Genomic DNA, 15,562 nt, shown 5'->3' with positions numbered 1-15,562 from the left:
GAAAAATTCATCAGCTTTTGTTTTTTCACTCAAAAAAATCATCCATTGAATGTTGTCCGTTACAAAACACAAGGATATTTCCTAAAAGCGTATCGCACACTCAATTACTGTGATTACAAAAGTAGTATAAAAACGTATACAAATAAATAAAAACTGCTTAGCAAAAACTATCTTCAGATCGTGAAATCTGAAAAATGCTTCTTGTTTCTTTAATCAAGCTAACTTTAAGAAACTGTTTCATCTCTTCGGAGTCATTCATCAGCACGATCAAGGTATTCTGCAATTCAGGAGTATCAATTTTCATCTAGAAAAAGAAGTATCAGAGAACGTTAGTGGCATATAAATATTTTAATTAATGATCAGTGATTATTACGAAGATAATTAAATAATTCTAGTATGATTGTCTGTCAAATCATGCATGTATTAGATGAACTGAATGCATAAAAATGATGGTTCTTCCTCGAGTATAAATTTTTATGTTTGACCGAAATGTTAAAGTCATATATAATAAATTATAAGGCCATCATCACACGTAACAGCGCAATGTATAAAATATTTTTATGCTTGCAGAGCCCAAAGATTTTAATTCAAGGACTATCTTGTGTACAAATATACAAATAAAGCTGTTTTTCTTCTTATGGACCAAATGATCAAGTAAATAATCACTTTCATACCCAGCACAAGACAAACTTGACTTTTTATGCTAATAATTATTTTTACCCCGTCAAATAGTAATGTAATGCGTCTAACTACTTTTATTTTTAAATAAAAGCCACTGTGTACTGATAATGCCTGAAAACGATCTCGGTGATCCTTTTTAAAATGTACAATTAAATAGTATTAAATGTTTTGTTCAGAGATTTTTTTAAAGTCAAAAAAATGTATCCAGTTGCTAACTAAAAGTTTTGTTTCATTACCCTTGATTTAAAGACTTCTATCTGATTAAAACATATTTTTACCATCGCCAAATAGATTTTCATGGTATTAATAAGTTTATTAAGCACGTGGTATGTATTGAAAAAAAAAATTGCAAGAATTTGGGTGCGCACAACAGCACTTGAGCCAGGTATTAGCTGACCTGTCATCCCTAGTAGTTGTTATTACAATCTTCTAACACCCTAGTAAGGCTCCTGGCTCAGTTTCCCTATCCTACTTTCTATCTGACCCTACAACCCCTCAATGTGCTACTTATGATTCTACCTTAGATCTAGGATTAACTCTACCTTATTTCTATTTTTCTTATTCTATCTTACACCTATATATTTATTCTACGTTATTTCTAATTATTATTCTAATTATTCTACCTTAAGATCTACTCTTATTGTTCTACCTTACATCTAGTCTTACTACTCTACCTTAAATCTACGATTTTTAATTCTACATTAAAATATATTTGCTTACTGACTAAGGCTTATAGATTAATTAATTTCTACCCAACACCGCTTAAAACTACGTCGAAGGTTGGGTCTCGAACCCGGACCTCCTGGCAACTCAATATCTGATAGCTAAAGCTTTCATACGCATTTAACCACGCAGCTACTGAGCTCTTAACGCCCGGCTTGTTTAATAGTAAATTTCAATCATTAGTTTGGTATAGATAAAAAAATGCCTGTAAGTGAGATACTTGTGTATGTGTTGATTGCTTGGCGTATCGGTAAGTATATCTATATGCCCGACCAACTTGACTGTAATCGGTTATACAGATATACTGATATCATGCTAGGCCCACATAGTTATCAAATTTCTAGTTGGAGGGCGCCGTTTTTGCAACGCGATTGAGGCCCAGCTGACACATAATGATGTGCAAACGTAGCCGTGGGTGTTTGCTTAAAATAATTACAACGTATCATCTTATAATATTGCGAGGGGCTGTCCACGGGATTCAAAGATTCAAGAAATAATTACGATTCAATTAGGATTTGAATCTTGAATCACAAAAAAAAATTTAATTTAAATAAATAACCTTTTAAGCAATGAAGCATCGGCGATAAGAAACCCAATAGTTTATCAGTATATTTATTAACAATATCTGCCTTGGTGAGTAAGCAGCGGTGATTAAAAACCCAACCGTTTTTTTGGAAATTAGATATTAAAATAATCTTTAAGGCAAGTAAGCATCGGCGAGTAGAAACCCAACTGTTTACTTGACAATTAATTAAAAAAATAATCTTTGAGGTGAGTAAGCATCGGCGATTAGAAACCCAACTGTTTTTCACTAGATTTATTAATAAAATAATCTTTTTAACGAGTGAGCGTCGGCGATTTGAACTTCAACTGTTTACTTGACAATTAATTAAAAAAATAATCTATGAGGCGAGTAGGCATCGGTGATTAGAAACCCAACTGTTTTTCACTGGATTAATTAATAAAATAATCTTTTTAACGAGTGAGCGTCGGCGATTAGAAACCTAACTGTTTTTCGCTAGATTTATCAATAAAATTATCTTTGAAACGAGTGAGCGTCGGCGATTTGAACTTCAACTGTTTACTTGACAATTAATTAAAAAAATAATCTATGAGGCGAGTAGGCATCGGTGATTGAAAATCCAACTATTAATCACTGGATTTATTAATAAAATAATCTTTCAAAAGAGTAAGCGTCGGCGATTAGAAACCCAACTGTTTACTTGACAATTAATTAAAAAAATAATCTTTGAGGCGAGTAAGCATCGGCGATTATAAACCCAACTGTTTTTCACTGGATTTATTAATAAAATAATCTTTTAAACAAGTAAGCATCGGCGATTAGAACGTCGACTGTTTATTTGGGAATTAAATTTTAAAAAAATCTTTGAGGCGAGTAGGCTTTTGGGGTTTAGAAACCTAACTGGTATTTAGGGAATTTATTCACAAAATTAATCTCTTAGGAGATTTCTGAATAAATATACTAAACAACTGTATGATTCCTTGTCGCCGATGCTCACTAGCGTAAAAGCTTATTTTACTAATAAATTCACAAAAAATATGTTGGGCTCCGTATCACCACCGCTTGCTCGCCTAAAGGCAGATGTTGTTAAATAATCCACTGGAAACCCATTTAGTGTCTTATCCCTGATGCTCAATTGTTTGAAAGATTATTTTATTGATAAATCCACTAAAAACTACTAGGATTTTAATCGCCGATGTTCACTCGCCAAAGAGATTATTTTATCAAAATCTGTTGGGTTTCGTATCACCGATGCTTACTCGCTTAAAAAATTATTGTAATAGTAAATCCACTAATAAATTGTTGAGTTTCTATTCACCGATGCTTACTTGCCTAAGACATTATTCTATTGATAAATCCACAAAAAATCTCTTAGGATTCTAATCGCCGATGGTTACTTGTCAAAAAGATTATTTTATTAATGAAATCACCCAAAATCTGTTGGGTTTCTCATGACTGATGCTTACTCGCCTGAAGGCAGATATTACTGAGAAATCTACTGAAAACTTGTTGGGTTCCAATAATCGCACGTGCTTATTCGCCCAAGAGATAATTTTTTTAATAAATCCAGTAAAAAATAGTTGGTATTCTATTCACCAATGCTATCTATTCACCTACTATCAATGTTGCTTAGTTGTAATTTAACTTGGATCTTTAATAAAATTACTCGTAATGCCTGAATCTTTAGTACGGCTTCGAGTAACAGTTCGAGTGAATGGGGCCTTTATCTGTAGTCTGATAGATTCAAGATTCAAATTACCATTAAATGATGGTTGAATCGCAATTGAATTGCATTTGAATACCTTTTGAATCTTTTTTAAATCGCCAATGAAACTTTTTCACAGACAAACGTTGTTTAAATGTAAATGTTTGCATTTTTTTTAGACTAGAAAAATCTTGTAGAAAAATGCTGGTAAATGTATGGGTATAACACGGTGAGAAAAAAAGATAATTTCGATGAGCCATGATTAGATTCATATCAATGTTCAGTTTTATTGAAAACAAGAATTATTTGATCATTTCATGAAATGAAGGGAACTGAATTGATGTAAAAATCAAGGTAAATATGGTTTCTTTATTAAGGTAGCTCCCTTGTCCACTGCTCTAGTCAAGTAGGTGAGTTTCACTTGTGTTTGTATACGCATGTATATACGTACATCAGTGTTCGTATTCTGCTACAGTCATTTATAACCATGAAGCTGATTTTTACGTCTTTCTTGGCAAATATCTTTGAAAAATGCTCCATTACCAGCATTTTACATGACAGGATTGAGAAGAACAGGGATTTTTCTACAAGTACATCAGAATTTGTCTGCTCAGATTTTTTATTGTGTGTTGGGAAATGCCTGTAAAGCTGATATTTTTATGCTCTGCCATTTGAGCTCGTGTTTAAATATTCAACTTTAAGCTAAAATATCTCGAGATTTGGCTCCACTTGAGGTATAAACAAGGACACCGTTGGATTCAATGGATTAAAATCTATTGAATGAAACATACTTCATTCCGTAGGATTTCGCAAGGGAGCTACCTTAATTAGTATTTTTACACCGTTCGATGTTTGTGCCATGTGATATACGTTCTAATTGAACTATATTTATCAATATTATTCATCACATAAATAACAATAACAAACGTGTGTACGTTAATAATTGAGATGAAAGTACTCCGATATAACCAACCATGTGTTATTTTAAATAAGTAATGGTGCCTATTACATGTCTGTCAAGGCAGATAGTGTCTATTCGGACACGTTCCGTGTATATTCCGTGAAATAGTTCGTGTACACTCCGTGTAGACAACATCTAGATGGCGTGCCTTTCCGTTATCTTCCGTAATCTTTCCGTAAAAATCGTTGTCTACAATACCTCACGTAGTTTCTAGTGGAAACAAAACTCCGTATACTTCCGTGAGGAAAAAAAAAGTTGTCCCTATCAATCCGTGAAGGCAATACCAAGTCCGTAACGATCCGTAAGAGAAAAAACAAAGTTCGTAACGGTCCGTGAGAACAAAGCCAAGTCCGTAATGGTCCGTGAGAGAAAAAACAAAGTTCGTAACGGTCCGTGAGGACAAAGCCAAGTTCGTAATGGTCCGTGGGAGAAAAAACAAAGTTCGTAACGGTCCGTGAGGACAAAGCCAAGTTCGTAATGGTCCGTGAGAGAAAAAACAAAGTTCGTAGTGGTCCGTGAGGACAAAGCCAAGTCTGTAACTTAATTTTATACTCACGGACCATTACGGACTTGGCTTTGTCCTCACGGACCACTACGAACTTTGTTTTTTCTCTCACGGACCATTACGAACTTGGCTTTGTCCTCACGGACCGTTACGAACTTTGTTTTTTCTCTCACGGACCATTACGGACTTGGCTTTGTTCTCACGGACCGTTACGAACTTTGTTTTTTCTCTTACGGATCGTTACGGACTTGGTATTGCCTTCACGGATTGATAGGGACAACTTTTTTTTTCCTCACGGAAGTATACGGAGTTTTGTTTCCACTAGAAACTACGTGAGGTATTGTAGACAACGATTTTTACGGAAAGATTACGGAAGATAACGGAAAGGCACGCCATCTAGATGTTGTCTACACGGAGTGTACACGAACTATTTCACGTTTATTATATATCGTAGGTCAATTTCACATTAATTTTATTAGATATTCAAAAATGATACAAGATTCAACAGAGATTCAAATAAAGATTCAAATCTTTTGAATCCCGTGGACAGCCCCTCGTACCAGTATATACACAACAAGTCGTTAACGACTTCTATAATTACTATAGTGATAATTTTTGCAGTGATCGTACAAGTGATCAGACCCAATTGTCACAAGTCACAAATCGCGGTAAGTACCAAACCACTCGTCGATAAGTTGGATCTTTGCTTGTCCTCGAGAAAGGCGCGCCAAGTAAGTACTCTCGAGAAAGACTCACTCGACGAGGCAACAAAAAAATTTTTCACCAAGAAAAATAAGTATTTAGACAATGGGCTGAGGTCACGGTTTTAGAGTGTTGAAAATAAATGATACTTTAACAGGTGCATACGTTTTTTGTTTTCGATGGATAAAAAAAAAAAAAAACAATGAAAGCGCGTGCAATGTAGTGTATTTACACACAAGCATAGGATGCCCACTTTAGGGTTAACCTCCGGTGTGTCTTGTTAAAGTGTCAAATCTGTGTAAAAAAACTGAAGTAGTAAACAAAGCCAAATGCATCGGTAGCACGCAGAGTGTGAACCTCAGTCTGTGACAATTTCTCGGGGTACATCTAAATTATCATTTTCAAAAGCCATAACGAGGAAGAGAAAAAGAAATGTCGTTGAAGGGCTCGAATCAGGGCATCCAGACAACGTTGTCTGGCTTTTTCAGAAAGAAAGTTCCCACCAAGTAATGAGTTTTATTTTTTTATTATTATTTGACCCATTGAGTATATGTGACTTGGATTACTTGAACCTGTCACTTGTCGAGCGAGCATTTGGCTGACAATTGGTTTTTCTATCTTTGCAGAACAAAATTCTCGGCGATCTTGAGCGACAGCGATGACGATGAAGCCGATACCAGGTCGACCATCTCAGCTAATTCTGCAAACACCGATCGCATTGATTTGACCAAACAAGAGTTCGTTACCATCTCTCCTGCCACTTTCGTACCAAAGAAGGCACTGGCCAATTTGCCTCATTTTGATTCGGTTATATCGATTGTAAGTTAATGTGTGCCGTCTGTCGCTAATTGTTACTCAATCAAATGTTTTTTAATTGTAGAATAGTTCGGTCGATGACTTGGAAGAATTTAGGGCTGAGCCAAAGAACCCGAAACTCAAATTTCCTCCCCGTGGCTGTGAATTGATGGTAGCTAAGGACAATTGGGGGGAAGAAAAAGAGAATAATTCAAAAGAGTGTAATGTGCCCAATGATGCTGTTCTTGGAGTTGGGGACTCAACGGATCCAGAAACAAATTGCAAACCTTCTCTAACTCGCAAGGAGAATGCAAAGTTGAGTGAACTCAACGAAGAAGCGAAAGTCACAACAGAGGTGGAGTCGAATTCTAATAATAATTTTTACGAAATAATGAATACTTCTACCACTGATGATGACGAGTTTGAGAAGCAGAAAATCAAAAAGTTTCACAAAAAAGTCAAGACCACCAAGAAATCTGGAACTGACAAAGAATCGTCATCCGGCTCGACCACTTCTCCATTGAAACAGAGGATTAATAGTTTGAGCATGAAATCTTTGACCAAGAAATCAAAGCCTTGTGAAGTTGACAACGCTACTGGTCCTGAAGCTAAAGCAGAAAGCTCAAAAACAATTATTGAGCTTGAAAACTTGAAGCCTTTGGGTTTCAATGGTGACATGAAAAAGTGGATAGAAAAAATAAATAACAACCCTTTGGTTTCTACGAGCAAAATACTAACAGTAAATAAAAAAATCTGTAACATATAACTTTTCCCGTTGGTCACTTGATTATAATGATTTTTTTTTTCAGGGCTCCAAGGACGAGTTAATAGCAGGCAAAAATGATCTGGAGGATGTACAGATTGAAATACTGGAAAAATTTTTCGTTGCTTTTGATACAATTCCTATAGAAATTCTGTCACACTTCCCTCAATTTGATGCTGAAATATGCCAACGTTTGAGAAGTCTATATCACAGAGTAAAAGCTAAAATACGTCAAAACGATAGGCAGTTGAAATCCATTACTTCTCATGAAAAAATCAGTGAATCTCAGTACAAGGAAGATAGACGCCTGTTGCAAGATTGCCTCAATCCGTCGACGAATAATCATGAAGAAGAAATGGATTACTCCCCAGACGAGATTAAACCTCCATATACCGATTCAAAACACAAAAGCATTGACAAATCGTTGGAAGAATCTACGTCTTCCTCGCCAAAATCGCAAGAAACGTTGATTAACCCATCCACTTGCCAAACCCCACCAGCTCCAGTACAAAAAAAGAGCAGATTCCAATTGAAGATGCCAGTAAAGGCGACCATCAATCCTGTAGCCAGCAAGCAAATTGAAGAGATAATAGAAAAAAAGCAGCTCGAAATAACTACCAACTACAGTCCTGGAGCAAACATAAAGAACACGTCTGGATCTCCAGTTTTAACAAAGTCGAACAGTTTCATGTCATTGGATAAAAAATTGTCGCAAGAAAATGTCAACAAAAATTGGATCAGACCTGAGCCGGAAATCGTTGAAAAAATTGTCATCGATGACGATGACGACGATGACGACTTTCCGAGTCATGGTAACAAAAAAAGTGGATCAAAGAAGGAAAAAAATTCCAGTACTGATTTGGCTCCCCAAGTATCATCATGGAGTGCTTTTGGTAATATATCACAATTTTTATTTAATTTTTATTATTGCACAATAATCTATACTTTACATTATATTCCATCGTAGATGAAGAGTTCAAGTATGATCCAAAGTCTCAGGGAATGGAAAGAAGCTTGACTCAACAACTGTGTGACCTCCCAGAAATAAATAAAGATGAACTTAATATGGTAACTTCTTCCCAAACTAACAAGTATCCCCTAGAAAACAGTAATTCTCGAAACACCTCCTCAGCTTACAGTGGTAAAGCGAAATTTATCGGTGACTTTCAAAATGACGGAGAATCAGGGGATTTTGATGGTTTTAATTACCCTCATTCTAGAGAAATGATGAGTGTCAGTTTTTCTTTTTCAATATTTTATTTATATCCAGGAAAAAGTATATAAGTGAATGGTAAGACAAATTTGTTCCAGGTATTTAGATCAAAGTTCGGACTGTACCAATTTAGGCCAAATCAATTACAAGCTATAAATGCTGCCATTTTGGGATTTGATTGTTTCATCCTGATGCCTACTGGAGGCGGTAAATCTTTGTGTTACCAATTGCCAGCTTTAATGACATCAGGAATAACTATTGTTGTTTCACCCTTGAAAAGCTTGATTATCGATCAAGTACACAAACTAATTTCACTGGATGTAAGTATTGTGCATTAACTCGCCATAAAAAATTATCTTGTGCCAATAAACTGGTTAATTAAATTGATCTCTGTTGTGTGTTTGTGTTTGCAGATTCCAGCAGCACATTTGTCGGGTACCTTGTCGGACGGAGAAACGCAAATAGTGTACAGGGAATTGGCAAAACAACAGCCAAACTTGAAGCTTTTATATTTGACTCCAGAAAAAATTTCTGCGTCACAAAAACTATGCTCTGCCCTAACGGCCTTGTACGAAAGAGGACTGTTGTCGAGATTCGTGATCGACGAAGCACATTGTGTCAGTCAGTGGGGTCATGATTTCAGGCCCGATTACAAAAAGTTGAAATTATTGAGGAACAATTATCCCAAAGTTCCAACAATGGCGCTCACGGCCACTGCAACTCCGAGAGTAAGGACTGATATTCTTCACCAGTTGGGCATGACATCACCTAAATGGTATATTTCGTTGTCGTTTATTAATGGAAAGAAGAAAAAAAAAAAAACTAATCGATTGAACGTTACTCCATAGGTTCATGTCAAGTTTCAATAGACCTAATTTACGTTACGTTGTGTTGAGCAAGAAAACGAAAACTACGACGGATGATATTATCGCGCTGATAAAGAGTAATTTCAAAAATGACTGCGGCATCGTTTACTGCCTTTCGCGGAAAGACTGCGATTCTTGCGCAGAAACCATGAGACACAACGGATTGAAGGCACTCAGTTATCACGCCGGGCTTGCGGACAACAAGAGGATCGAGATACAGGGAAAGTGGCTCTCAGAGCAGGTAATTGACACTTCGTCGCATGAGGGGTGAATAAAATAAGTTTGAATTTTTTTTTTTTTTCACATATCTACAGATTAAAGTTGTCTGCGCCACCATAGCTTTCGGCATGGGCATCGACAAGCCGAACGTGAGGTTTGTCGTCCACGCCACCATTCCCAAGTCAATCGAGGGCTACTACCAAGAAAGTGGTCGCGCCGGACGGGACGGTGAGGCCGCTCAATGTATTTTGTATTACCATTACAGCGACATGATGAGACACCGGAAGCTCATCGAAGGCGACGCCAACTGCAATATGGACGCGCGAAAAACACACATGGACAATTTGTTCAAGATCGTGGCTTTCTGTGAAAACAAGACAGACTGTCGCCGTTCCCTGCAGCTCAATTATTTTGGGGAAGTGTTTGATCGGTCGCTGTGCATTGCCAGCAAAGAATCCACTTGTGATAACTGTAGGAATCAAGTGAGTGCTCGGTTTTCTTCCCTAAAGCGTGGGTATGTTGGAATTGTACGTGAACTGAAATTTTGTCGTAGGGAAAATTCATTACAGAAGATGTTACGGTTAAAGCTAAGGAACTCATTACGCTAGTCAGAGATGTCACAAAAAATAGGAGCAACAGTGCTACTCTCTTGTTTATCGTGGACATCTACAAAGGAAGTAACATTAAGAAAATTAGAGACTCTGGTATTTAATAACATACTAATCTACTGACTCTTGCTCGATGACACTTTTTCTTCTGTTACTCACTAAAAAAATTTTGTTTCTCAAGGTCTTGATCAACATCCTATTTATGGTAAAGCAAAATCGTGGCCCAAGCACGATATAGAGAGATTATTGCACAAGCTCGTGGTTGATGGTTATCTCAAGGAGAACTTGTACATTAACAATGAAATATCTTGTGCCTACATTGCTCTTGGAGGAAAAGCTGCAGAGTTTATGAATTCAAATAGCATTAAGGTTATTAAAAAAATAATAATGATTAACAAACATATGTTGTTACAAAAACAGGTGATCATTATTTTTGGGTTGATTCGTAGATTACTTTGGAACAAAGAAAAGAGGAGGCTGCGTCTTCGTCCGCAGCCGCTCCGGTCTTCAATGCACCAGGATCAAACGAAAATAGCCAAAATCTAGACAAGGAAATGGATGAACTCAAGCAGAAGTGCTACACAGAGTTGGTGGAGACTATCAACGGTATCGCTGGTGCTTTGGACGTTACTGCCAGTACCCTCATGAACATGATAGCTTTGCGAGCTATGAGCCAAAGGCTGCCGGAATCGGAGGAAGACATGCTTAAAATACCCCACGTCACAAAGGCCAATTTCGACAAGTACGGTAAAGTTCTGCTTGACATCACTCGGAAGTATGCCGCAGAAAAAATAGGTTTGTATTATGGAATCAACCAGATTGTTAATATTAGCCCGATTTCGACAGTGATCATTTTATTGTCTGTTGTAGTGTTACTGTTCGAAAAACAGGAGGCAGAGAAAGCAGCAGCGGCGGCTGCGGCAGTTGCTTCTGCCTCAGAAGCTAGTTCTGGATACCAAGACTATGGGGAGGATGATTATGGAGATTTTTCTGAGTCTGGAAGTAACCATTCTGGAGGTAGGGGTCGTGGTCGAAAAAGGAGGGGTGGTTTTCGCAGTGGCCACTTCAAAAAGTTCAAACGAACCTCAAGCTCGTCTAGGTAGAAGCTTCATTTTGTTCATAAAGTTTCAGTTTTAGTTGAAGGGAGGAACAAGTACTGTTAAATGATCGTTTTCTTATTGTTTGTAGGACATCGAAGGCCAGTAGCAGAGGAGGTAGCTCTGGTACAGGTTCCTCGAGGGGTAAAGCTAGAGGTAAAACCCAAGCGTCTAAAGCACGTGGACCTGGTCTCGTCGATTTTTCACAAAAACAACAATACAAACAATTTCCCGGTCGATTCGTAAATCTTTTGTAAATAGTTACTGTAATTTTTTTTTTTTAGCTATTACCTATGATTTTTTCTTGTTTATTGATATTTCTAGTACAAATGGGACCATGATTGAAAAGATTTATATTATGATCGAAAGATGTAAAAATATTTAAAAAAGAAAAAAAACTGTTGTGAATAGTTCATGTGTAAATACGCGTTAGTGATGCACATTTGTATACTTTTATATGTATAAATAAACTTTATTACGAGAGATTAACAGTTGAAAATAATTGAACGCTGTTTCTATTTGTGGAAATTATCGTTCTAGTTAACATAATACCTTGAGCAGCATTAAACATAAGTTTACCTACGACATACAACAAACTAATTTACTACAAACTTGGTTGTGCGATTCGAGCCTCGCGATTTTCATTTTTTATATGCTTTTTGAGCAAATCCATCACTTCGTTCTGAAATTCTTGTGGTACTGGCTTTACATCTGTGGCCCAGTAAAATATGTCCCAATCATTTGATGGAAGATTTATCAATCGGTCATACAACTTTAATTGTTCTTCGTTGAAATTATCCAAGTATTTTTTGGCAAAAGTGCTTAAAAGAAGACCATTTTCTAACATTCCTCGCTTACGAGATTGGTAGAGCAATCTGCAAGTTATCAAGATGTTAATTATCATAGATAACAATAAGAATTCATCACACAACGTTACATGAAATAATGAGTTGCAAGTATTGATTTTTAGAATTATTTTTAGCTTTCTATCAGTAATTTAAAAGTTGATTTGTTTACTGAATTTATGATGTTAATAAAAAATACAACATTCGTTAACAGCACAACTCGTGAGTAAAAATAAATTTACCGAGCTCTTTTTGTTGATACATTTTCATTTTCTTTTTCAATGTATTGAGGTATACTTGGCTCTCGACCTTCAGGATGATGCAAATCGTACGTTTTTTGATCATTTCTTAAGCAAGTTGTCAAAATTCTCCTTGCATTAGGTCTAACCTAAACATGATAATTAGATTTAACTGTTAAAAAATCAGATTTCTCACACAAGTTAGTTTTATTTACCATGAACACACTACTCCTCACAACACTGTTCATTTTGATTTTCTATTTATTTCCTAAATTTACAGACAATGTTCGCTAATATGTTTTTATTTATAAACGTGTAAACTCAACATTTGACAGCGCAAATAAGCGCAATCTTCATTCCACACATGCATATACGATGGTAAAAGAGTATGGGTTAAAAGTTCTCGATTTTAACAACAGTGGCAGCACTGTGCTTGTAAAAAAGTTTTTTCAATTTCGTCACAAAATCGTTTTATTTATATGTAAGTAGTATGAAGTAATTATTCAATATACAATTTGTTTGAGTATATAAATTTTTTAACAATTATCAAACTTTCACTATAAATTTCTGCCTTAGTGTTTAACTTGTCATTGAAGTAATAGTTTTTCAAAAAACTTACTGTACGTTTCATAACTTACAAATTAATATAATCATTCATTAATTTATACAACATTCGTTCTTTATAATCATAAATATGTATATGTGAAACGGGAATATTGATGGCAGATGTAAAAATACTTGTTCCAAGATAAACGGTTAAACAAAATGGCACGGATCATTTTTTTCCAGACTTTTTTATGCCACCTCCAGCAAGGGGACCTTTAGTCTTCTTGAGCTTATCAGAAAGCTCGCTCTCTGCCTTTTTTTGTTCTTTTAACTTTTGCTGGAAGGCAATGTCGTCATCATCCAATTCTTTGGATTCTTTTTTTGGAGCCTTCAAGGGTTTTTTTTTACCACCGTCCCGACCAGACATCCTGGAAGAAAAAAAAAAATCAACATTAAAGCGTAACAAACGGTTTCACAAAAACAAATGATATTTAAATTCACAGTAATCAGTGCCATTTTTAAATAAATACACAGAAAATTACTTGTCATTGCATACATACAATGCCAAGAATTTAGTTGACAAGAATGTAATAGACAACATTAAGTTTTCTTGATACAAGCGTTTGCTCGTTTGTTGTATTCAGGAAATAACGAATAATTGTTTTTAATGAGATCTGTGTACAAAGAGGAAAACTTGGAAAACGGTGGTTTTCTCTGGTACAATTGAGTTTTAAGCCAGACGTATCTAGTAAACACGAGCTTCAGTTGACAAAATGCCTTGTGTGCATTATTTATCTAAGCACGCAACTTTCGTACAGTAAAAATTGTTACTCATTGTAGGCAAAATTTGGCTTTAAAAAACGTTTAACTACTTAAGTAGTAAAGATTTTGAGAAATAGCATCCGAGGAATTGAGTGTAAATTTCAAAAGTTAACCTCAACCAATTATACACACTCCGTAATTACAATTGCTACGTAAAATTTATGGAAAATAGATATTGAAAAGCCATAGCCAGCAATTAATTACTTCAAAAAACACCAAAATTACTTACTTTAATAGTAGGGATGAATAGATCCGGAAAAAAACGACAAAAATTACTCTCAAGAATAACCACTGCACGTACGCACGATCGATTTGCCGCTTTCACAATCACGAACTAACGGGCACATAGAGGATGGGCATGATGTTTTTTTCGCGACAGCCCGTATAGAGTGTGCAGCCAAACAAGGACACAGTTTACGGGTGATCTTAAAATATACAAGTCATTAAAATATTAGTATAAATAAAAGATTGATTCTATATGTATAATTTTATACATATAGAATCTAATTCCGATCGAATCGAATCCTAATCTATTTTTTTTAAATCGAATAATAATCTACTTTGTCCTATAGGTCATTTTCTAGGGTAAAATCACTTGGAGTTAGAGGATAGAGGCTTAAAAGCTTAAAAGTGAAAAATTTTGTTTCCTAATAATGTTTACTAATATTAGAATCAAGTTACATCCATAATCAACACTCTTTTTAAATCTACAAAATTAATTTAAATGATTTACAAATTATTTCCTTTTTTTGTGATAAGTAGTTCTTTTATTGTTAATAAAAAAATGAAATCATTAACTAACTGAACTCTACGACCCTGGGTCATTTGGTTCAAGGGCTGAAGAGTACAGGGTTATGGGGTTAAAGTACTTGGGGTAAATGTTTATAGGGGGCTTAAGAGCTTGAATTTTAGTTGATTGGTTTTAGAACGCGCGTTTGAATTTGCCGGTAGGCAGGAGTCCCGTTTGGCCACGCTGACTTGGTTATCGATAACAGATGGACACTGCAGCATTATAAATGCTGCGGCATGATGGTGTAACTGCATCTCCGACCGCGTGGCGGCATGATTCGCTCCCGCATGTGGCGAAAAAAGTGTCTGGTTGGTATATACGGACCAAATTGTAAACAGTCGTTCAGAGATGTGTGCACGCACTGGCTCATGACGTAAGTCCACAGTCACCCACGTGGGGGCGGATTCGGTTTGAATAGTTTGCTACTATAGTAGTAGCTCACCAATCCGTGCCTATACAGGTAAGTGAGGTAAGTGAGGTAAGTAGTGACTTGCTGGTGCGTACATATTTTTTTTGTTTTTATTTTTACATTTCTGTTAAAAACCAGTGTCCTGCTTTATTATTTGCGTTTTTCCGAACCAAATTCCTCCTTTTTTTTTTCATTTCTTCCTACAAAGGGTGAAAATTCTAAAAAACATACGTCCGCTGGTTTAATTTAACATAATTTTCCAACATCACTCAACTTACATATTTTAATCTGTCAAATTATTATAAAACTATTTTTTTTCAGTTATAATTCGTTTAAACAGCCTTTCATATATTTACTCATTATTTTGTTTTCTCTTGAAAAATCCTTTTGTGTCCAACATTCTTTTTTTGTATGCATACTAAAAAAAACGGCTACTGAATATGTAATCGTAATTATTTAATATGCCTTTAATTTTAATCAGATGAGATTTTGAATAAAGTCTTAGAATTTCAAATTTTTGAATTATTTTCTTATACGTATACAAAGTAAT

At 35.7% G+C, this 15,562-nt stretch overlaps 3 protein-coding genes across 3 annotated transcripts; 1 reads left to right on the top strand and 2 right to left on the bottom strand.

Moving 5' to 3' along the window:
- The first annotated feature begins 5,842 nt into the window (after nt 1-5,842).
- Nucleotides 5,843-11,836, top strand: Blm (Bloom syndrome helicase). The gene is made up of 14 exons (XM_014352719.2): nt 5,843-6,306; nt 6,427-6,619; nt 6,681-7,334; nt 7,405-8,251; nt 8,326-8,591; nt 8,670-8,891; nt 8,985-9,346; nt 9,420-9,678; nt 9,752-10,138; nt 10,210-10,360; nt 10,446-10,633; nt 10,714-11,059; nt 11,135-11,363; nt 11,453-11,836. The coding sequence occupies exons 1-14, from the start codon at nt 6,233-6,235 to the stop codon at nt 11,616-11,618; spliced, it is 4,344 nt and encodes a 1,447-aa protein (XP_014208205.2). The 5' UTR covers nt 5,843-6,232; the 3' UTR covers nt 11,619-11,836.
- LOC106639230 (succinate dehydrogenase assembly factor 2, mitochondrial) lies at nt 11,596-12,809 on the bottom strand. Its single transcript, XM_014352738.2, has 3 exons — nt 12,661-12,809; nt 12,449-12,594; nt 11,596-12,236 (listed from the first exon to the last, which is right to left on the bottom strand). The coding sequence occupies exons 1-3, from the start codon at nt 12,691-12,693 to the stop codon at nt 11,966-11,968; spliced, it is 450 nt and encodes a 149-aa protein (XP_014208224.2). The 5' UTR covers nt 12,694-12,809; the 3' UTR covers nt 11,596-11,965.
- A 200-nt stretch (nt 12,810-13,009) lies between these two features.
- On the bottom strand, nt 13,010-14,164 carry LOC106639214 (translation machinery-associated protein 7 homolog). The gene is made up of 2 exons (XM_014352718.2): nt 14,043-14,164; nt 13,010-13,419 (listed from the first exon to the last, which is right to left on the bottom strand). The coding sequence occupies exon 2, from the start codon at nt 13,416-13,418 to the stop codon at nt 13,221-13,223; it is 198 nt and encodes a 65-aa protein (XP_014208204.1). The 5' UTR covers nt 13,419; nt 14,043-14,164; the 3' UTR covers nt 13,010-13,220.
- Nucleotides 14,165-15,562: the final 1,398 nt, after the last annotated feature.

The sequence above is a fragment of the Copidosoma floridanum genome, unplaced genomic scaffold (assembly GCF_036245765.1).
Source record: "Copidosoma floridanum isolate Cflo_tuat_1 unplaced genomic scaffold, Cflo_Japanese_pri ptg000013l, whole genome shotgun sequence".
In the NCBI taxonomy this organism is placed as follows: domain Eukaryota; kingdom Metazoa; phylum Arthropoda; class Insecta; order Hymenoptera; family Encyrtidae; genus Copidosoma; species Copidosoma floridanum.
The sequence above is the reverse complement of the archived record's forward strand: the minus strand, read 5'-3'. Positions and strand labels throughout refer to the sequence as shown.

What these genes read in the sequence shown, in the direction of transcription:
- LOC106639230 (XM_014352738.2), bottom strand. Translation starts at nt 12,693, where the DNA reads ATGAACAGTGTTGTGAGGAGTAGTGTGTTCATG. An exon ending in TGAGGAGTAGTGTGTTCATG is followed by an intron (nt 12,595 to 12,660) that starts GTAAATAAAACT and finishes TATCATGTTTAG; the next exon opens with GTTAGACCTAATGCAAGGAG. An exon ending in GTATCAACAAAAAGAGCTCG is followed by an intron (nt 12,237 to 12,448) that starts GTAAATTTATTT and finishes GATAACTTGCAG; the next exon opens with ATTGCTCTACCAATCTCGTA.
- Blm (XM_014352719.2), top strand. Translation starts at nt 6,233, where the DNA reads ATGTCGTTGAAGGGCTCGAATCAGGGCATCCAGACAACGTTGTCTGGC. An exon ending in ACAAACTAATTTCACTGGAT is followed by an intron (nt 8,892 to 8,984) that starts GTAAGTATTGTG and finishes TTGTGTTTGCAG; the next exon opens with ATTCCAGCAGCACATTTGTC. An exon ending in GGCATGACATCACCTAAATG is followed by an intron (nt 9,347 to 9,419) that starts GTATATTTCGTT and finishes GTTACTCCATAG; the next exon opens with GTTCATGTCAAGTTTCAATA.
- LOC106639214 (XM_014352718.2), bottom strand. Translation starts at nt 13,418, where the DNA reads ATGTCTGGTCGGGACGGTGGTAAAAAAAAACCCTTGAAGGCTCCAAAA.